Below are 22,595 nucleotides of genomic sequence, written 5' to 3' on the forward strand. Positions count from 1 at the left end.
ACAAATGATAGCTCCTGGGGAGTAGGAGTGATACTGGGGGCTGCAGGGCCTGGGTTAGCCTCTACATCACCAGAGGAACAGAGGAGGACTAGGATAAGGATACGGCTAAAGGCTTTAAGAACTGGTCTTCTAGTGCGTTGGGTACAGAGAATAAAGGGGGCAGATTTCCGGGCGTTGTAGAATAGATTCAGGGCATTATGTACATACAAGGATATGGAAGGATATGAGTACAGTGGAGGTAAACCTAAGCGTTGGGTAACAATGAAAGAGAGAGCATCACTGGAGGCACCGATTGAGCCGGTCTCGGCGTGTATGGGGGGTGGAACAAAGGAGCTATTTGAGAGGGACTTGGGGTTCTACAGTGAAATTGTATAATAAGAACTAGCTGGAACAGCAATAGGCAAGGCATATTGACATGGGAGAGAGGCATAAAGCAATCACAGGTGTTATTAGAGAGAGCTAAGACAACAACTGATAATGGCGATGAAAGTTTGGGCTGAGGCTAAACAGATAAACAGGACAGGGTACCGTGTAAAGGAACAGTCCAACAGGCATCAGCTGTGCAGCTGAGTGATCATAAGGTCCAGTGAACAGCAATATGTGAGTCCGAGAGCAGTTCGAATTGGTGCTACAGCACAGCGAGCAGGAAGCACGGCTGTTGTTTGCGTGTGCTAGCGGGCTGGGGCTAGCAGATGGATCTTCGTGGTCATCGCAACGGGAAGCCTGTTGAAACCACAGACGATTAAGTCAGCAAACCAGTCGTGATGGATCGGCGGGGCTCCGTGTCAACTCTAGGAGGTCCCGCCCGGTTGACAGAGGTAGATAGCCGGGAGATGTGCCTGACTCCAGGCTAGCTCAAGGCTGATTAGCCAACAACAACATCCATTTGGTTGCAGCTAGCTAGTTGCGATGATCCGGTGTTAAAGGTTCAGTGAGTTAGTGATTCCGGCAGAAAATCCGATATGTTCTGGGTCGATAACGCGCTGTGCAGACAGGCCGATAATAGTCCAGGCTAGAGCTGGCTGGTAGGTAGTGCAGGCCACGGACAATGGAGAAAAACCGCTAACAATGGCTAATAGCAAGTAGCTAGTTAGCTGGCTACTCCCGTCCGGTAGACAAAGAGGAAGATAGCCGGGATATGGGCCTGGCTCGAGGCTAGCTCAATGCGAACTGGTGCTTGCTTCGGGGGCAGTGGTGATTAGCCTACAGCAACATCCATTCGGTTGCGGCTAGCTAGTTGCGATCCGGTGTTAATGTCCAGTGATTCAGTTATTCCGGCAGAAAATCCGATGTTCTGGGTGAAAACCGCTAACGGTGGCTAATAGCAAGTATCTAGTTAGCTGGCTAGCTAGTTTCAACTGGAGATTCTAGATAAAGGTGAGTAAATAATAGAATCCGTTCCACATTGAGTGAGGCGGGTTGCAGGAAAGTATATTTAGTAGAAGGATGAAAAGTGTGATAGGGAAATACATACGTAAAATACAAAAAACAGGCTATTTACACGAACACACAACAGAGAACACGACCGCACTGCTACGCCATCTTGGATCACTGGTGTATTGATACACCAGCCAAAGCGTAATGAATAACTTCACCATGCTCAAAGGGATATTCAATGTCTGCTTTTCTATTTTTAACCATCTACCAATAGGTGTCCTTCTTTGCGAGGCAGTGGAAAACCTCCTCTGGTCTTTGTGGTTGAATCAGTGTTTGAAATTCACTGCTGGACTGAGGGACCTTACAGATAATTGTATGTGTGGGGTACAGAGATGAGGTAGTCATTCAAAAACCATGTTAAACACTATTATTGCAAACAGTGAGTCCATGTAACTTATGTGACTTTTTAAGCACATTTTTACTCCTGAACTTATTTAGGCTTGCCACAACAAAGTGGTTGAATACTTATTGACTCAAAACACTTCAGCTTTTCATTTTTAATTAATTTGTCAAATGTTTTTGAAATTTTGACATTATGGGGTATTTTGTGTAGACCAGTGACAACATCTGAATTTAATCTATTTTAAATTCAGGCAGTAACAACAAAATGTTGAAAAATTCAAGGGGTGTGAATACTTACTGAAGGCACTGTAGCATATACTGGACGAGGTTTGGTGAACCTGCTCCAGAGAATAGGTCTGACGAAGTGGATGGCCTGTTCACTCCAGTAAACACAGTAGTATACTGACGAAGTGGACGGCCTGTTCACTCCAGTAAACACAGTAGTATACTGACGAAGTGGACGGCCTGTTCACTCCAGTAAACACAGTAGTATACTGACGAAGTGGACGGCCTGTTCACTCCAGTAAACACAGTAGTATACTGACGAAGTGGACGGCCTGTTCACTCCAGTAAACACAGTAGTATACTGACGAAGTGGACGGCCTGTTCACTCCAGTAAACACAGTAGTATACTGACGAAGTGGACGGCCTGTTCACTCCAGTAAACACAGTAGTATACTGACGAAGTGGACGGCCTGTTCACTCCAGTAAACACAGTAGTATACTGACGAAGTGGACGGCCTGTTCACTCCAGTAAACACAGTAGTATACTGACGAAGTGGACGGCCTGTTCACTCCAGTAAACACAGTAGTATACTGACGAAGTGGACGGCCTGTTCACTCCAGTAAACACAGTAGTATACTGACGAAGTGGACGGCCTGTTCACTCCAGTAAACACAGTAGTATACTGACGAAGTGGACGGCCTGTTCACTCCAGTAAACACAGTAGTATACTGACGAAGTGGACGGCCTGTTCACTCCAGTAAACACAGTAGTATACTGACGAAGTGGACGGCCTGTTCACTCCAGTAAACACAGTAGTATACTGACGAAGTGGACGGCCTGTTCACTCCAGTAAAACACAGAGAGAGAAGTGAGGGAGCAGTGAGCAGGAGAGTGTATGGAACAGTAGGTACTATCAAACTTTTGTGTTGGTCACTTTACGGCCAAATATGGAATAATTAAAATCGGGGCTGAATTCCAAATCAGAAACATGCTCTACTTCAGTCTGCCCTTGAGGTGTAAGCAACATTAAAGTAATGGAGAGTAAGTCATTTGTACTATTTCCTCCAACTTCAGTCTTCTCAGATCTGTGATCATGGGTCTTCAAAGACTAAAGGAAAGGGAACAGGGGTCGGTCTCCAGATTGGAATAAGGCCTTAGTGTTATTTGGATGTCTATACCTCAATGACTGCCAATCCGAAGGGCCTGTCCAGGTATCCATTGGACTCCACCACGGTTTTGCGATGCTGCCCGTCGAACCCAACCCTCGAGATGGTGCGCATCCTTGAGTCAACCCAGTACAGGAGTCGTCGAGGCATGTCTGTCGGAAAAACACACTATTCAACTCTGCACAATTGTGACTTTTTAGTGGTACTTATCAAACCAGTCTTTGTAAATCCCAAATGAAACTACATTTTGCTAACTACAGTCGTGGTCAAAAGTTGAGAATGACACAAGTATTGGTCTTCACAAAATTTGCTGCTTCAGTGTTTTTAGATATTTTTGTCAGCTGTTAATATGGTATACTGAAGTATAATTACAAGCATTCCATAAGTGTCAAAGGCTTTTATTGACAATTACATTAAGTTGATGCAAAGAGTCAATATTTGCAGTGTTGACCCTTCTTATTCAAGACCTCTGCAATCCGCCCTGGCATGGTGTCAATTAACTTCTGGGCCACATCCTGACTGATGGCAGCCCATTCTTGCATAATCAATGCTTGGAGTTTGTCAGAATTTGTGGGGTTTTGTTTGTCTACCCGCCTCTTGAGGATTGACCACAAGTTCTCAATGGGATTAAGGTCTGGGGAGTTTCCTGGCCATAGACCCAAAATGTTGATGTTTTGTTCCCCGAGCCACTTAGTTGTCACTTTTGCCTTATGGCAAGGTGCTCCATCATGCTGGAAAAGGCATTGTTCGTCACCAAACTGTTCTTGGATGGTTGGGAGAAGTTGCTCTCTGAGGATGTTTTGGTACCATTCTTTATTCATGGCTGTGTTCTTAGGCAAAATTGTGAGTGAGCCCACTCCCTTGGCTGAGAAGCAACCCCACACATGAATGGTCTCAGGATGCTTTACTGTTGGCATGACACAGGACTGATGGTAGCGCTCACCTTGTCTTCTCCGGACAACCTTTTTTCCGGATGCCCCAAACAATCGGAAAGGGGATTCATCAGTGAAAATGACTTTACCCCAGTCCTCAGCAGTCCAATCCCTGTACCTTTTGCAGAATATCAGTCGGTCCCTGATGTTTTTCCTGGAGAGAAGTTGCTTCTTTGCTGCCCTTCTTGACACCAGGCCATCCTCCAAAAGTCTTCGCCTCACTGTGCGTGCAGATGCACTCACACCTGCCTGCTGCCATTCCTGAGCAAGCTCTGCACTGGTGGTGCCCCGATCCCGCAGCTGAATCAACTTTAGAAGAAGAATCCATATTGAAAATTTCTTTCTAATATTTCTTACAAATAATGTTTAGAATATGATTATTTAGTTTAGGCTTTTTTTTAAGCACAATGAGTTGAAATGAAAACCTGGGTGAATATACAGTAGGTCTCCAAGACCAATATTGAGAACCTCCAATCCAGCCTACCCCAACAAGGGTTCCACAGCCACTCCAGTGGGCATGGCCAGCCCTCCCATCAGCAGGCGTTGTGCAGAGACGTCCAGACGGGCCACGTCGATGGAGTGAGTGCCAGCGCTGGTCCAGTAGAGATGCTCATGGATCCAGTCGACAGCCAGACCCAGGACAGCACCATGGCTTTTCAACAGCAGGACAGGATCCAGGGGCTTCCCATCCATGAAGATCCTACAGGATAGATAATCAAAAGGGAACTAACATCTAGGCCTATTTCACAGAGCAAAATACCTGTGGTGAACATTAATAATGCTATTAATAAGGGACAGATTCAGAAAGTGTTTTTGAACTCCGAGGTGTGTACCTGTAGATAGATCCTTGTCCGGGCCTTGCCCAGTAGAGAGTGCGGTTTGCAGTGAAGGCAGCCATAGGCCCTGGTCCCAATAAGTGAGCAGCTATCTCCCTGTACTCCATACCGGCAGTGTTGACCCGGCGTACCCCCTCAGAACTGCTCAACACCAGCTGAGCCACATCTCCTGGAGGTACACTCAAAATCAGTCCCAGCCACTCACCCAGGAAGAACACAATTACATCAACAAGCACATTGACGAGAAGGGCATCAATGAAGGTAGACAGATATGCACATCAAAATAAACTTGTACACTGCTCTTGCCAATATTACTTTTGTTTATTTGCTTACGGTACTAGCAAGAGCAGTGTGCATGTTTTTCTATTCTTTTAAAGTTGTACTATACAGAAATTGCTCTGCCATTTCCTGGTTGCAAAAATTCTAAGTGTTGGAGAACAACATGTTTGGATTTCTTATCCTTCCTATTCACTAGAGAAATAGTAAGCTCCATCTTTAATTACTCTGATCACAAGAAATGCTGCTTCGCTCAACACACCCCTTGTTCAAGCCCTCTGTTCCGCACACATTCACAAGGACAGAAAATAGATACTTGCAGTAAGTCATTGACATTCACATAAAATCCTGTTAGATAAAGGAAGCTTTCAAGTGGTGCAAATTCCCCACTTTGGGCGGGTGGGCTGATAAATGTTTGCGCTGGGTTACAATTTGACAGGAACGAGTTCCAAAAGGAACATATTCAAACATCTTATTGTACCCTATGTCCTGGTGCAAACAAGAATACCATATGTGGGTGTGGAGGTGGTGTTGACAGCTCTTTGGGTAGGGTAGGGTTTTTCCTATACGTACAAGACGTTTTACAACAAAAACAGCACCATGTCATAAATGAAATCTGCCTTACCCATTTGCCTCGTCAACACTCTCAGGTCATAAAGTACTCACGCCATTCATATCACTGTGGAAGTGCAAACATATGAGATCAGTAACCTGCTGTATTTAGCGGCGCACTCCCCTAGTAGCATTTGCCCTCACCTTTAGCCTTGCACTCCCCTGTCCTTGGGCTCATCAGGTAGCCCTCATGGCAGTCGCAGGAGAAAGTCCTGTTGACATGTACACATAGCTGATCACAGACGTCAGTGTTGAGGCACGTGTCTTTCTGAGAAAAGAATGGGTATTTCTTAATCATTTCAATAGGATATGTCTGAATGGATTCACTTTTCACTCTCTGATATTTTTTCCACTAATTAGTATTTAATTTTTTTGACCCCTTTTTCTCCCCAATTTCGTGTTATCCAATTGGTAGTTACAGTTTTGTCCCATCGCTGCAACTCCCGTACGGACTCGTGAGAGGCGAAGGTTGAGAGCCGTGCGTCCTCCGAAACACAACCCAACCGAGCCGAGCCGCACTGCTTCTTGACACAATGCCCGCTTAAACCGGAAGCCAGCCGCACCAATGTGTCGGAGGAAACACCGTAAACCTGGCGACCGTGTCAGCGTGCACTGCGCCCGGCCCGCCACAGGAGTCGCTAGTGCGTGATGGGACAAGAACATCCCTGCCGGCCAAACCATCCCCTAACCTGGACGACGCTGGCTGCGCCGCCCCATGGGTCTCCCGGTCGCGGCTGGCTGCGACAGAGCCTGGACTCGAACCAGGATCTCTAGTGGCACAGCTAGCACTGCGATGCAGTGCCTTAGACCACTGCGCCACTCGGGAGGCCCCACTAATTGGTCTTAATTCGAGTCATTAAATCAACCAATTATCACAGATTCATTGTAGTGCGCTGGTGCGCCAAATGACTTGGGCAATTCGTTTTTCATGAACACATGACCTGGGACCGACTGTTGGTCTCTGAATTTAACTTTGAGGTCCGGAAAAACTCTGGGCCCTATCAATGACTCTCGGAGATGCCACTCACCCTCACATTGGGTGAAGTGCACCAGCCTCATGCCATCGGGACAGTCACAGAGGAAGCCCATCAGCAGGTCTACACACAGGTGAGAACAGTGTTAATTTGCGTCAATTCAAATCTGGTATTGGAACAAAAAGAGGTCAATACACGTCTCCTAAAATAGACTAGTATTTTAATTAATGCAAAACACTTCAATGGTAAATATGATGTTCGTATATACGGGTCCACTGAAATACCACACAGGGCAGTCAGAGAACTGGTCCATTGTTATAAGTTCTTCTTTAAATACTCTGACAGAGATAGTTCCCGTTCCCTGCTGGCCTATCAGAGTAGAGACTGAGCGTGGTTTAGACTTACTCAGCCTATCGTTGGCGCACAGGCTGGTCCCAGTCCCTTGGCGCTTCACTGTTGCCAGGTGTTTAGTTGTTTTGCAACTTGTCCAGAGTCAGCAACCTCAGACATCTTTGTAGCAGAACACATGTCCTTGAGCGTTCTAACAAAGAGGCAGTGTTTGTGTCTGTGTGAGACACAAGCCTTATCTCCCCCTACTCCCTAACAGCTCCTCACATTAATCACAGCTTGTTATGTTAAACAGTCTATATCAGTACAGCACAAACCTATTATGTTTAATCATTAATGCTTTCTTATTAAGCTAACAGCACATCAAAATATAAGAGAATAATTTCCCACAATCCCCCTTTTCACACCTACTGGGTGTGAACACAAAATAAGAAATTTCAGGGAAATGTAGGATTCCCCCTTTTGACACCCTCTAGGGTGTCACTCATTAAAATACAATACAAACAAAAATAATCACACTTTTATTAATAGGCAATAATGATAATAAAAAAGCCTTCAGTCCTTCCATCTACACCCAACTTGTACTAGGTTGGCTACCAGCCACCCAGGAACTTCAAACCTTCACATAAGGAAATACAAACATTCACAATAGTTAACTTGATTAATAAAGCATAAAACACAGGATTAATAAAACATAAAACACAAAGATTAATAAAACACAAAGATTAATACATTTTGGCCCCCTTTAGACACGCTCTAGGGTGTCACTCCACCACCTCAACAATAGCAAACCAAGGGTCATCCTTTGTCAACCCCATCTCAGTGTCTGCATCTCCTTCTTGAGCCCCTAGGAGGGGCATCATCCCAGCCGTATGCACGACATCTGTAACAGACTTTCTCAGACAAGGAATTACACAGGCAGTACAGCACATTAATATTAGAAACACAACTACTAGGGTCAGAAATCCAGTAACCACCAATGATGCGAACTTACCAAACCACTCCCCCAACCAGGAGAACAGTCCGTTTCCCTCCATTCCAGCCATGCTCTTCATTTCAGCTGATAGTTTATCTAAACCAGGGCTTTAGAGATACTCCCGTCAGGACTGGTATTGTTAGTGATAAACGTACAACAATGGCTTACCATTCTATAGACACCACCCCTTTCTGCCTGATCTAGAGCCAACCTCTTTTTACTAAGTCATAGGAGTGAGAAGGCGGATAATTGTTCACAAGATACCTTCCGTTGCATCCCTAGTCCAGCCAATAAATCGTTGTTGGTCGTAATAGATATAATTAATCCAATTCACAATTTTGTTTATTGTCACCCACCAAAAGAACGTGGTAGTAAACCCTTCCCCCATTTGTTTCATAGCTCGGTATCAATCCGATACCCCCCTTGGTATCCCAATCGCATCCATCTAAATAGGGCTATTCTCCTTTTTGTTAAAACTCCTCCTACATCTGTTTAATCCTTGGTTCCTGGTGACTAATTCTAACTATTTGAACCAGTATAACCAGGGCGCATGTATCTAGCCACCCTTTTGGAATTCTCTGCCTTACACTGCCTTTACTGGCACACGTCCACCACACATCAGTTACAGGGGCTGTAAGGTTCAGAATTCTCTCCTGTGCTTCCGAACTTAAGTCTCCAATTGATAATTGGTGATGTCTTTATTTCTCTTTACCCCCCATCTGGATGTTCAGTCCCCCTCGGTCTCATATGCCCATCCCCAAGTGTATTTAAACACTTGAGTCTAGGAACAATCCGCCGTGGGGGCCGAACACAAATATAATAGGATTTTATAATCCCAATTTGCTTATTGACATGTACCCCACCCATTGGCTACGTCCCCAACCCTTATTTTGAATCTGACAGTCTGCCCTTCTCTGACTCCCATTTTGTAGGCCACTCGTCCTTGACGGTCAGTATGTCGGGTCGCTTCTCTTCTCTTTTACTTCTTAACAATGGTAAGGGCATAGCATAATTGGTGGTGGATCTTGACATATCAAGACCATTTTGCAACCCAAGTTATCCATATTCCCAAAAACCACCAACCCTCTCCTGTCCTGTCTTTCTGCTTGGTATTACCCCATACTCACACCCTGAGAACACACTACAGTGATGATAGGTCGGGGTAGGAGATCTTCGTTAACAGAGTTTACCCCCGAACCCTAATGGTGCAGTTCTTCTCTTTAACTCTGTGTGTGTTCAACGGTGTTGGTATGTGGGCCTACCTTTTTGCAGTGGGTAACGTTGACCCAAGTGGCTCTCTCAGCTATTGTTATAGCGAAGGCAGTTACCAATAGGACTTGGTATGGTCCCTCCCAGTGTGACTGCTTTCAATCCTTTTTCCTCAACGATTGGTTCCACACCCAGTCTCCAGGTTATATAGAGTGGGTCACCTTCTCCTTTAGTTCACCTGTGGGGCACAAAACCTCTGACATACAGGTGTGGTTAATAAACTATCTTCACACATGTTCAGCTCTCAATTTCTATTTCTGACTGCATGCATCTAAAAAAATATATATATATATATATATATATATATATATATATATATATATATATTTAAAAGTATTTTGTCCTCTCCTTCGTATATATTTATTATTTAATCCTACCATCCCCCTTTTGACACATGATTTGCCCATGTGTCAATATTACCACCTACCTAAACAATCACTTAGGTAATATTGGTAATTTATCATCCAAATGCCATCCCTTACAGTGGGGAAAAAAAGTATTTAGTCAGCCACCAATTGTGCAAGTTCTCCCACTTAAAAAGATGAGAGAGGCCTGTAATTTTCATCATAGGTACACGTCAACTATGACAGACAAAATGAGAAAAAAAATTCCAGAAAATCACATTGTAGGATTTTTAATGAATTTATTTGCAAATTATGGTGGAAAATAAGTATTTGGTCAATAACAAAAGTTTCTCAATACTTTGTTATATACCCTTTGTTGGCAATGACACAGGTCAAACATTTTCTGTAAGTCTTCACAAGGTTTTCACACACTGTTGCTGGTATTTTGGCCCATTCCTCCATGCAGATCTCCTCTAGAGCAGTGATGTTTTGGGGCTGTCGCTGGGCAACACAGACATTCAACTCCCTCCAAAGATTTTCTATGGGGTTGAGATCAGGAGACTGGCTAGGCCACTCCAGGACCTTGAAATGCTTCTTACGAAGCCACTCCTTCATTGCCCGGGCGGTGTGTTTGGGATCATTGTCATGCTGAAAGACCCAGCCACGTTTCATCTTCAATGCCCTTGCTGATGGAAGGAGGTTTTCACTCAAAATCTCACGATACATGGCCCCATTCATTCGTTCCTTTACACGGATCAGTCGTCCTGGTCCCTTTGCAGAAAAACAGCCCCAAAGCATGATGTTTTGAGTTTTTACCAAAAAGTTCTATTTTGGTTTCATCTGACCATATGACATTCTCCCAATCCTCTTCTGGATCATCCAAATGCACTCTAGCAAACTTCAGACAGCCCTGGACATGTACTGGCTTAAGCAGGCGGACACGTTTTGCACTGCAGGATTTGAGTCCCTGGCGGCGTAGTGTGTTACTGATGGTAGGCTTTGTTACTTTGGTCCCAGCTCTCTGCAGGTCATTCACTAGGTCCCCCCGTGTGGTTCTGGGATTTTTGCTCACCGTTCTTGTGATCATTTTGACCCTACGGGGTGAGATCTTGCGTGGAGCCCCAGATCGAGGGAGATTATCAGTGGTCTTGTATGTCTTCCATTTCCTAATAATTGCTCCCACAGTTGATTTCTTCAAACCAAGCTGCTTACCTATTGCAGATTCAGTCTTCCCAGCCTGGTGCAGGTCTACAATTTTGTTTCTGGTGTCCTTTGACAGCTCTTTGGTCTTGGCCATAGTGGAGTTTGGAGTGTGACTGTTTGAGGTTGTGGACAGGTGTCTTTTATACTGATAACAAGTTCAAACAGATGCCATTAATACAGGTAACGAGTGGAGGACAGAGGAGCCTCTTAAAGAAGAAGTTACAAGTCTGTGAGAGCCAGAAATCTTGCTTGTTTGTAGGTGACCAAATACTTATTTTCCACCATAATTTGCAAATAAATTCATAAAAAATCCTACAATGTGATTTTCTGGATTTTTTTTCCTCAATTTGTCTTTCATAGTTGACGTGTACCTATGATGAAAATTACAGGCCTCTCTCATCTTTTTAAGTGGGAGAACTTGCACAAATAGTGGCTGACTAAATACTTTTTTTCCCCACTGTATTTATTTTTGAGACTGTCCCTTGCTTCTTTATTGCTCCTATCTTCCGGATCTCATTACTAAATAAATGATCTAGGTAATATCTGTTTCGCATTAGATTGTGCCTTCCTCTGATTACTGCAGCTCATTGCATTAATTTAGTTTCAAATACCAACTTGTTGTTTATTAAAGCATACTAAAAATGAAATTTAAATGACAACATTTGATAATACCTCAATTTACTTCTATCCCGTAAAAGTAATCCAAGATTAGTACAATTGACTAGCAACAGGTATCCCTCATTCAGGGAAAGCTCTCTCTCTCTCTCTCTCTCTTCTGTTATTTTATGGTTCAAATCATATATATTATTACCAAATTATAATCTTCTTCACACTTTTCACAGTATTATAAATTACCCTCAATTTAGTAAAATAAACTATCTTAAAGTCCTCCTCTCATGCCTTTAGAATTTACTAGTGTGGATGATTAATTAACACCAGAAAGTTAAAACAGAGTTCAGAGGCAATTGAAATTATTCAACGAACTGTTCCATCCCATAGTATACCAAACATTACCATTATTCCAAATATTTCATAAATGTTACTTATCCCAAGTGTTCATTAAGTCCTCATGACATTCATCCTCATAAGAAATCATATATACCCCAAACTGAGCCAAAACCAAAAAAAAAGAGAGAAAAAAATCCATAGAATTCACTGTGCGTGTTCCTCCAAGACCTATCACCCTTGACCTGCTGAATACCCCCCAAAATTGAAACAACAAGGCTTTATAAAACATCATGCTAGGTGTGTTGTTTTTTATTTGAAAAACAACAACCACAAATAGCCAGGCCTCACTTGATTTGGTAGCTCACTTTTATGACCTAAATACTGCCTAACTTCACTACTGCTCCCCCTAGCCCTGGGCAACATTCCAATGAGATAAGCTAATATCTTTCTCCTGGTTATACATTTTGTTAACCTTCAATTACCATCAGTAATCTAAAGATGGTAGTACACACAAAACATGATACAGATATCCCCAGTCCTAACCCATCAATAATTGTTTGTATCAATCTAATTCCTCATAACTAATCCATAAAAACATTTAAAATTCCTAGAGTATACAATGATTATTTAATTGATTACCCTAACTCTGCTACATGTGATCTCATCTCAAATGATCCATTATCAATTATTTGATCAACCCCCTAGGAAAATCTGTCTCCCCTTCTATTGTTCCTGTCCCCCCTGTAAATGTCATATTTCATTTTTTAGCCAATACAATCACGGTTACATCAAAAGTAATGCAATGTCTATATTAGGGTGTAAGGTAAATTATTCCTGTTTTCATTTTCAGCTAAACGTTTTATATCCCTCAGTTAATGGTATTTTCTCCCTAATATATCTTCATACTCTTCTTCTTTCCCTAAATGAGATTTAATCCCTTGCCTTTCCTCTACTATCCTTCTATCATTACTGGATCAATGATAATAACTGTAATAACTATTAATAATAATTGTAATAACTATTTCCCATTAAATTGTGCCTTTTTCTGATAATGTTATAATTGTAGCCTATTGCATTACTTTAGTTTAAAATATACGTTTGTTTATTTAACAAATCTAGAACCCACTATAGGTTGGTGCTATTCCCTCAGCATAATAGCTAAAGCTACTTGCATCCCCTGGTCCCCGTAACGAAAATAAATTATCGTTCTAGAATTCACCAACTATTTGCATACACCACTGGTGTTAACCAACCTATCGAATAAAGTAATAACAATTAGAATTTATCAAAGCACTGCCTTCCAGTCAGTCAAGCATTTATTTTTTCTCCTGCTAACCAGAGCCATAAATTATTCTCCTTTGTTCTCAACTCAATTTTCACAGCTCTATCGCCATTTCAGTTCGCTATTCAATTTCTTTAACTGTTCTCTCTGATTAGGCCCTAATTAATAAAACAAATACTTGCTATCGTTGATAAGCATACATTTAATGATATTCCTATCATTTGAACTGTCTCTCACCCCTCCCCTTGCTCCTTCCTACACAACGGGGAAGGCGCGGGGACCTTGTAACATATTTTCATAGACCTTTCTAGAATACTTCTAAAGCTATCCAATTCAACTTTTAATACACGTAAAAACTCTCTCTCCCTACACCCACTCCCTATTGAATAAGTGAGTCTTTCTATTTACAACAGCCGCCATTGTTCACCAGACACTCATTCTGATCTACATAGGGAAAGATACAGGGTCACTGACAGGGAAGAGTGAATACAGGACCAATCAGTCTGTAGCATAGTTATAAACAAGTTGGATGACAATTGTCCATTGTAATTACATTTACATTTTAGTCATTAGCAGACGCTCTTATCCAGAGCGACTTACAGTTAGTGAGTGCATACATTTTCATACTGGCCCCCCGTTGGAAACGAACCCACAACCCTGGCGTTGCAAGCTCCATGCTCTACCAACTGAGCTACACGGGGCCTTTATGCTGTTCTTGCCATAATATGGACTTGGTCTTTTACCAAATAGGGCCATCTTCCGTATACCAACCCTATCTTGTCACAACACAACTGATTGGCTCAAACGCATTAAGGAAATAAATTCCACAAATTAACTTTTAACAAGGCACACCTGTTAATTGAAATGCATTCCAGGTGACTACCTCGAAGCTGGTTGAGAGAATGCCAAGAAATTACTTTAGAAATGTGCATGCGTCATTCAAATTAGTCAACCAACAGTTTGCCTTCAAATGTCATATTTAGCCAAGCAGGGTGTACCATGCCAAACAAAACAGCAGCTAGACACACCCATATTTAAAGATTGGATAGGTAATTTCCGTTATCACAAACAAACGCAAATGGAAAGCTGACTACTGTCTATCAGGAAATGCATTACAGGATGTTAAACAGAGCTTGTTTGTACTTTTATAGCACACAGATCAAAAACATCGGCTAGTCGGTGTCTGGGACACCAGCCCTTAGTTAGAGAATATCAAAAGCATTACATGGGCATTTTTATGGGCAACAAACCACCTCAAGACTATTAGTTGCAACATTAAAGAGATCAGTGTTCTACTATAGCATGTGCTATATACACCAAACACTGAATCCTTACTATTTCTTTGATTACTGAAACCATAATTAAAGGAAATAATCATAGGTCCACTGTCTGTCAATACAATGGAACAAGTAGGCTATAACTTGAGGAGTGAAGTTATTTCGCCCTCTGCTGGTCTAGGAGGAGGAGAGCAGCAGAGCATGGTTGTGTTCAAATTAGACAAGTCCAGGGGGTCCCTGTTTCAGTCCATATTCTTCAGTTTTCTGCCTAATGATATAGATGTAATAACGTGTCAATAGTTCTCACCACAGTCGTCCTCGTCGCTTGTGTCAGCACAGTCAGGCGATTGGTCACACCTCCAGGAGTGAGGCACACACACTGGCCGTCCCCACAACTGAACTCCGAGCTGAAGCAAGTGTGAGGGGCCCGGGTCAGGACGGAGGGACATGCGTCGGCACCCACGTCCTGCCTAACGGGGCAGTCGGGCCAGCGGTCACACAGCTTGGCCCTGGCAACGCAGCTTCCAGTCCGCTCACAGAGGAAGGAGTCGGCTGTACAGTTCTTCTGACAGGAGGCCTCGTCACTGCCATCGCCACAGTCGTCAGTGCCATCACAGTGAAAGCGGAGGGATACACATCGCCTACTGCCACAGGCAAACTCATCCTTCTTACATTGGAACAAACCTGGGAAAGATGAAAGCCCATAGAAGGCAATTAGTGGTCATGTACTTTAAATAAAGGGACAGCTTTCCTACGTTTTTACAAAGTTTGCACCTATTATTTTCAGAGGGGAATACAAATAAACTATCACATTAAACTGACTAACTTTCCCATGGGGTCATTTTTCTTTTGTAAACCTTTTCTGGTTACTGTTATGCTTTAATCCCTCTGGAATTTAAGCAAATGTTGCATTTGTGCATCAGCTTAGTGAATGTGGCCCATAGTATTTAAGATTGTGAAAGAGGCTCTGTTAAAATCGGATGGATGAAGAAATGTGCACTTTGTTCATACAATGATGTTGAGCAATTCGTTCCATGTGTAACTTGAGCCCAACCCAGGTGGCAGAGGTATTACCTGTGGTAAGATCTAACTCGTCAGAGCAGTCACGACAGTCCGCGGTGCTGTCACAAAGAGCACTCTGGGCAACGCAACCTCCATCTGTACACAGAAACCCTGGGCAGGTCCACTCCCCTGAAACACAGCCAAAATAAGAATATTTTCACAAAATTACAAAATTGTCATATGCAATTATTACCTTCTCTCAATACATTTTATATAAATGTGATCTGGATCATATTCATAGTGTACTGTAGCAAAACGTAACAAAATGTTTTGGAATGGAAAACAAAAAATATAATTTCTTATTGGACAAGTTCAGGCAGCCTCTCCCCGTTTGTCTGTTTGGTGTCTAGTGAACCCGATCCAGATCACACGATGATGACACAGGTGTACAGACCTACAGTATGCTCCAGCAGAAATGTCACAACTGATATGGCCAAGTATTAAAATCAGCAAACTCAAACACTGGACTTTGACATCCCTGCTACTGGACGCTATCAAATTATTACAGGTACACGCTGTACTGGAGAATTCAGCCTCCCCTATGATCCACTGGTCTTTAACCAGGGAAAACCACTGTCACTCCCTGCAGCGGAATCACTGCCATCCTCACAATCGCTGTCCCCGTCACACACCCGGAGGCCGGGGATGCACCTCCATGTTATGAAAATACTTGCATTAAAATGTTTGACATATTACTGCATAACCTGTTGTTGAGAAAACTTATGTTATGGCTTTTCAACTTCAGCTCTGAATCCACGATATGGCAGTCTAATAGAACTTGTGGGTTTTCTTTAAATGGAAGCTTCTCTAAATGTCAAACATGTAAAGTGTGGCATACCACAGGGCAGCTCTCTAGGCCCTCTACTCTTTTTTAGTTTTACCAATGACCTGCCACTGGCATTTAACAAAGCATGTGTGTCCATGTATGCTGATGATTCAACCATATACACATCAGCAACCACAGCCAATGAAGTCACTGAAACCGTTAACAAAGAGTTGCAGTCTGTTTTGGAATGGGTAACCAGTAATAAACATCTCTAAAACTATGAGAATTGTATTTGGTATAAATCCTTCCCTAAATTCTAGAACTCAGCTGAATCTGGTAATGAATGTTGTGGCTGTTGAATAAAGTTGAGGAGACTAAATTACTTAGATTGTAAACTGTCATGGTCAAAACATATATTCAATGGTTGTAAAGATGGGGCTCTCCCGTCCGTAACAAAAGGGATGCTCTGCTTTTTTGACACCACACTCCAAAGTCCTGCAGGCTCTAGTTTTAGCTTATCTTGATTATTGTCCAGTCATATGGTCAAGTACTGCAAAGAAAGACCTAGTTAACCTGCAGCTGGTCCAGAACAGAGCGGCCTGTCTTGCTCTTCATTGTAATCAGAGGCCTAATATGAATACTATGCATGCCAGTCTCTCTTGGCTAAGAGTTGAGGAAAGACTGACTGCGTCACTTCTTGTTTTTACAAGAAACATGAATGTGTTGGAAATCAACTTACACACAGCACTGACACACACTTACCCCACCAGACATGCCACCAGGGGTCTTTTTACAGTCCCCAGGTCCAGAACAAATTCAAGGAAACGTACAGTATTATACAGAGCCATGAGTGCATGGAACTCCCTTCCATATTACATAGCACAGCAAACCTGGTTTCAAAAAACAAATAAAGCAACACCTCACTTCACTTGTTGTGTGTACAATGCATTCGGAAAGTATTCAGACCCCTTCACTTTTTCACCTTACAGCCTTATTCTAAAATTGATTAAATTGTTCCCCCCCCCCCCCCCCCTCAATCAATCTACACACAATACCCCATAATGACAAAGCAAAAACAGGTTGACATTTTTGCACATAAAAAAAAGAAAACTGCTATATTACATTTACATAAGTATTCAGGCCTTTGCTGAAGTACTTTGTTAATTTAATCCATTTTAGAATAAGGCCGTAACGTAACAAAATGTGGAAAAAGTGAAGGGGTCTGAATACTTTCTGAATGCACTGTATGTACTGACATGTATGTGTAACTGATATCTTGTTCGTTATATGTCAGACCCCAGTAAGACTTGCTGTCGCCATTGGCATCGGCTAATGGGGCTCCTAATAAATCAAATCACTAGCAGATTGTAATGGGCTAATGTGATGCTCCATTAGCAGTTACAGGAAAGGTACGGTTTGGCGTAGCACAAATAATTTTCTTCCAACCTGAACTTGGTGAAACCAGCTTTGTTCTCGATTGACCAAACATGCATCTTCTAAAATGCCATTTGAATTTAGAAAATGCTATTAAAATAAATACTTTGCTCCATTAAGTAATCCAACAATGTGTACACCGCCATCTTGTCCATTTCAAATTTTTCCACTTCTCTCATTGAATAAGACCAGTGAGTGTCATCGTGACATGCGGAATATTTGTGTCTATAATAAAGCCCTTTTGTGGGGAAAAACTCATTCTGATTGGGTGGGCTTGGCTCCCCAGTGGGTGGGCCTGGCTGCCAAGTGGGTGGACCTATGCCCTCCAAGGCCCACCCATGGCTGCACCTCTGCCCAGTCACATTAAATCCATAGATTAGAGCCTAATGAATTTATTTCAATTGACTGATTTCCTTATATGAACTCAGTAAAAGCTTTGAAATTGTTTCATGTTGCGTTTATATTTTTGTTCAGTATAGTAGGATTCCGTTTTCACATGCGAAAGTGATTGCTTTGGGAAAACAACGCTTTACAGTGGGGAAAAAAAGTATTTAGTCAGCCACCAATTGTGCAAGTTCTCCCACTTAAAAAGATGAGAGAGGCCTGTAATTTTCATCATAGGTACACGTCAACTATGACAGACAAAATGAGATTTTTTTTTCCAGAAAATGACATTGTAGGATTTTTAATGAATTTATTTGCAAATTATAAATACATTACTGTGCAGCCGTCTTCATCGACCTGGCCATGGCTTTCGACTCTGTCAATCACCGCATTCTTATTGGCAGACTAAATTGCCTTGGTTTCTCAAATGACTGCCTCGCCTGGTTCACCAACTACTTCTCAGATAGAGTTCAATGTGTCAAATCGGAGGGCCTGTTGTCTGGACCTCTGGCAGTCACTATGGGGGTGCCACAGGGTTTAATTCTCGGGCCGACTCTATTCTCTGTGTATATCAATGATGTCGCTCTTGCTGCTGATGACTCTCAGATCCACCTCTACGCAGACGACACCATTTTGTATACATCTGGCCCTTCATTGGACACTGTGTTAACAAACCTCCAAACGAGCTTCAATGCCATACAACACTCCTTCTGTAGCCTCCAACTGCTCTTAAACACTAGTAAAACTAAATGCATGCTCTTCAATCGAACGCTGCTTGCACCCGCCCGCTAGACTAGAATCACTACTCTCGGCGGGTCTAACTTAGAATATGTGGACAACTACAAATACCTAGGTGTCTGGTTAGACTGTAAACTCTCCTTCCAGACTCGCATTAAGCATCTCCAATCCAAAGTTAAATCTAGAATCGGCTTCCTATTTCGCAACAAAGCCTCCTTCACTCATGCTGCCAAACATGCCCTTGTAAAACTGACTATCCTACCGACAAAATAGCCTCCAACACTCTACTCAGCAAATTGGATGTAGTCTATCACAGTGCCATCCGTTTTGTCACCAAAGCCCCATGTACTACCCACCATTGTGACCTGTATGCTCTCATTGGCTGGCCCGCACTACATATTTGTTGCCAAACCCACTGGCTCCAGGTCATCTATAAATCACTGCTAGGCAAATCCCCTCCTTATCTTAGCTCATTGGTCACAATAGCAACACCCACCCGTAGTATGCACTCCAGCAGGTATACCTCACTGGTCATCCCCAAAGCCAACACCTCCTTTGGCCGCCATTCCTTCCAGTTCTCTGCTGCCAATGAATGGAATGAACTGCAAAAATCTCTGAAGCTGGAGACTCTTATCTCCCTCACTAACTTTAAGCATCAGTTGTCAGAGCAGCTTATCAATCACTGCACCTGTACACAGCCCATCTGTAAATAGCCCACCCAACTACCTCATCCCCATATTGTTATTTACATTGTTATTTATTTTGCTCATTTGCACCCCAGTATCTCTATTTGCACATCATCTTCTGCACATCTATCACTCCAGTGTTAATACTAAATTGTAATTATTTTGCACTATGGCCTATTTATTGCCTTACCTCCATAACTTACTATATTTGCACACACTGTATATAGATTTTCTATTGTGTTATTGACTGTACGTTTTGTTTTTGTTTATTCCATATGTAACTCTGTGTTGTTTTTGTTTTTATCGCACTGCTTTGCTTTATCTTGGCCAGGTCGCAGTTGTAAATGAGAACTTGTTCTCAACTGGCTTACCTGGTTAAATAAAGGTCAAATAAAAAAAATAGCTTAACGCTGTTCACAGCGTGGTAGCCAGGGCACCAAAACAGCGGAGAAGTTGAGCATCGCGCTTCAACGCTCTTAGTTGTTGCGGAAGTTGACCCACTATGCTGTATACTTTCTGCATCTACGCAATATCGCTGAGTCTACCTTTAATCAGGTACCCAAAACTATGATTGACTCACAAAGTAAATATGCTAGTAACATGAATAATTGGTCATTAGAAAACATTTCTTCTAACATTACATAATTTATTAACAATTTTATATTTTACAAGATTTCAACTATAGGGATAGCAACATTGTGCTCTGCTGTCAGACCTACAGAAAGTCAGGAAAAAGAAACCATTTGTTGTTGTTCAGAGGAATGGCTGGTCTGTAGACAGCGTTAGCTCCCTGGGAACATTACCAGGTGTGACTGGATGCTTTGCTGGCACCTCCAGAGCTTGGCTGTAAGGAAATTAAAGCATAAGTTAAATGTTGGTACATCACTCAGAAGATACAGTATAAAGTAAATTCTCTAGCTAAATCAAATATACACCGATATTGTATAATACTGTCAAAAATATTTACTATATTCCAAATATATTGCTTGATTGGCCATTTACAGATGTAAGTGTCTGCATAGGCAAGTTAAGTTGTATTGTCAAGCGCACAATTACAGTGAAAGGCCTTTCTTGCAAGCTCTTTACCAACAATGCAGTAATCAATATCCGTAGTCCTATAAAATAAAGTAAAATAGAACAAAAACACACGAGAAATAGAAATAAGAAGAACAGAAAGTAAGTAAGTGATATACAGGGTCAGTGCAAATACCATATTTACAATGTGGAGGGATACTGAAGTGGGAGGGTTAGATATGTATAGTGGTAAGACGACTACGCATCAGGATATATGATAACAGAGTAGCAGCAGCATATATGATGATTGTATGCGAGTGTGTGTAGTCAGTATGAATGTGTGTGTGAGCCAATGAAGTGTGTGTGTGTGTGTGTGTTGGAGTGTCAGTGAGTAGTCCTGTGAGTGAGGCATTTTTCACAAGAGACTAATGCAGTCTAATCTACGCGGGACTGCTTTGACTCTGCCTGGAAACTGTACAGAAAAGTAGTCATATGCACTCTCAACTTCCACCCAGCTTGCCAGAGAAGGAATCCCAACACTTGTTCCACTGTCATAGCCTTTATTATGTCCCACTTACCCAGCAGTCAAGGCCTTTTGACAGGACATCACGATCATGGCTGGTGCAGACTCTCTACGCCCATCTCTGCCATTATAGTAATTGAAGGCAAACTTGTGGCTGGGCCCAACAGGAAGTTTGGGTGGTGGTTGGGTCCTGCACAAAAGATTGTAACAAAGATTGTGGAATTTACAAAGTGTACAAACACCATCCTTTCCTCCCCTCCCATTTGATCGTCATGCAAAACCAGCTGAAAACGTTCTGCCTAAATAGATTCTTAGCTATCATCAAACATTCAATACATGAATGAGTTGCCACTTACCTCTTTGCAATCTCATCGTAACGCATCTGGAGCTTTGCTTGCAGATCATGCTGTGGAAATTTGATCAGGTGAATTAAGTGTAATAACTTGTTTTTAAAGAATCTTCCACTGCCAACATGCAATGTCACACAACTAATAAGCTATGTGTCCTTAGAACCAGTTCGACAGGCTGTAAACTCTTCAAATGTGTTGGCAACTTGAAATAAATTAGCTAACTTTACATTCATGACACTTGCACTAAATACACAATGTGAAGAGATCTAGCTATGGCTTACCCCCGATAAAATATTTCTGAGCCTCTGGATAATTTTTGTAGCAGTTGCCATTGTTGTCAAGGGCAGAATCCTTTATTTTCCTTTTCATGACAAGCAATGGGCATTACTGACACCTACCGTTCTGGAGTGATATGTGAAATCAGAATGTGCTGCCATAGGCGAAATTTCCTTCCATAGAACCCGTCAGGTGATTGGTTGAGCTTTCTTGAGCGCGTGACTTCACATAAAAATTATAAAACAGCTAACGTTAGCTAGCGAAATGCTCATTTGCGACGCTGGCTAACGCGTTAGCTGGACTCGGGAGCTCAGAAGCCAGCGGGTTACATATTACTCCACCATTGGCTATAATATAATATTTAATATGCCATTTAGCAGACGCTTTTATCCAAAGCGACTTACAGTCATGTATGCATACATTTTTACGTATGGGTGGTCCCGGGGATCGAACCCACTACCCTGGCGTTTCAAGCGCCATGCTCTACCAATTGAGCTACAGAGGACCAACAACAACACCTAGTTCGTTTTCAGACATATGTTCAGCTCCTAGCTAGTTTATCCAATGACCATCGCTTCTGACTGCAATGTAGCTGGCTAGCTAGCATGCTGGCTCACACTGGCTAGCTAACTAGTTAATCGTAAACGCCAAAAGACACAGCTATCTACAATACACTTGGGAGCTCATGGTCACAGCTAACTCTGGTTAGACATGATTACACCACGGGCAAAAATAACTGGCGACTAGTTAGTTCAGATAAATATTTTCAACTCTTCAACTTAGTTTATCCACTGACCACAACATTTAGGAGGATAGCTAACTACTGAACTGTAGCTAGCTAGATCACTGGCTAGGCTGTAGCCACTAACTATTAGTGGATGCATTACCTATTCTTACTTTGATACATTTGGGTT

General features: G+C 42.4%; 1 protein-coding gene and 1 pseudogene across 2 annotated transcripts in view; both read right to left on the reverse strand.

Annotated features, from left to right (window-relative positions):
• The window catches only part of LOC311137556 (low-density lipoprotein receptor-related protein 8-like), a 31,118-nt pseudogene extending 13,349 nt beyond the window's left edge, over positions 1–17,769 (reverse strand). Inside the window, exons 1-10 of the transcript in view lie at positions 17,723–17,769; positions 16,091–16,161; positions 15,523–15,639; positions 14,756–15,132; positions 13,580–13,615; positions 6,856–6,939; positions 5,972–6,095; positions 4,937–5,108; positions 4,510–4,803; positions 3,184–3,323 (exon numbers count right to left, since the gene is read on the reverse strand). The product of the transcript in view is annotated as a low-density lipoprotein receptor-related protein 8-like (transcript). The remainder of the gene's footprint in view (positions 1–3,183; positions 3,324–4,509; positions 4,804–4,936; positions 5,109–5,971; positions 6,096–6,855; positions 6,940–13,579; positions 13,616–14,755; positions 15,133–15,522; positions 15,640–16,090; positions 16,162–17,722) is intronic.
• Positions 17,770–20,226: 2,457 nt separating this feature from the next.
• LOC311136969 (NADH dehydrogenase [ubiquinone] 1 alpha subcomplex subunit 7-like) lies at positions 20,227–21,753 on the reverse strand. Its single transcript, XM_084171305.1, has 4 exons — positions 21,687–21,753; positions 21,412–21,461; positions 21,111–21,245; positions 20,227–20,362 (listed from the first exon to the last, which is right to left on the reverse strand). Exons 1-4 carry the CDS (start codon positions 21,735–21,737, stop codon positions 20,272–20,274), a joined length of 327 nt encoding a protein of 108 aa, XP_084027431.1. The 5' UTR covers positions 21,738–21,753; the 3' UTR covers positions 20,227–20,271.
• Positions 21,754–22,595: the final 842 nt, after the last annotated feature.

Source organism: Coregonus lavaretus (assembly GCF_964263955.1).
Source record: "Coregonus lavaretus genome assembly, chromosome: 11".
In the NCBI taxonomy this organism is placed as follows: domain Eukaryota; kingdom Metazoa; phylum Chordata; class Actinopteri; order Salmoniformes; family Salmonidae; genus Coregonus; species Coregonus lavaretus.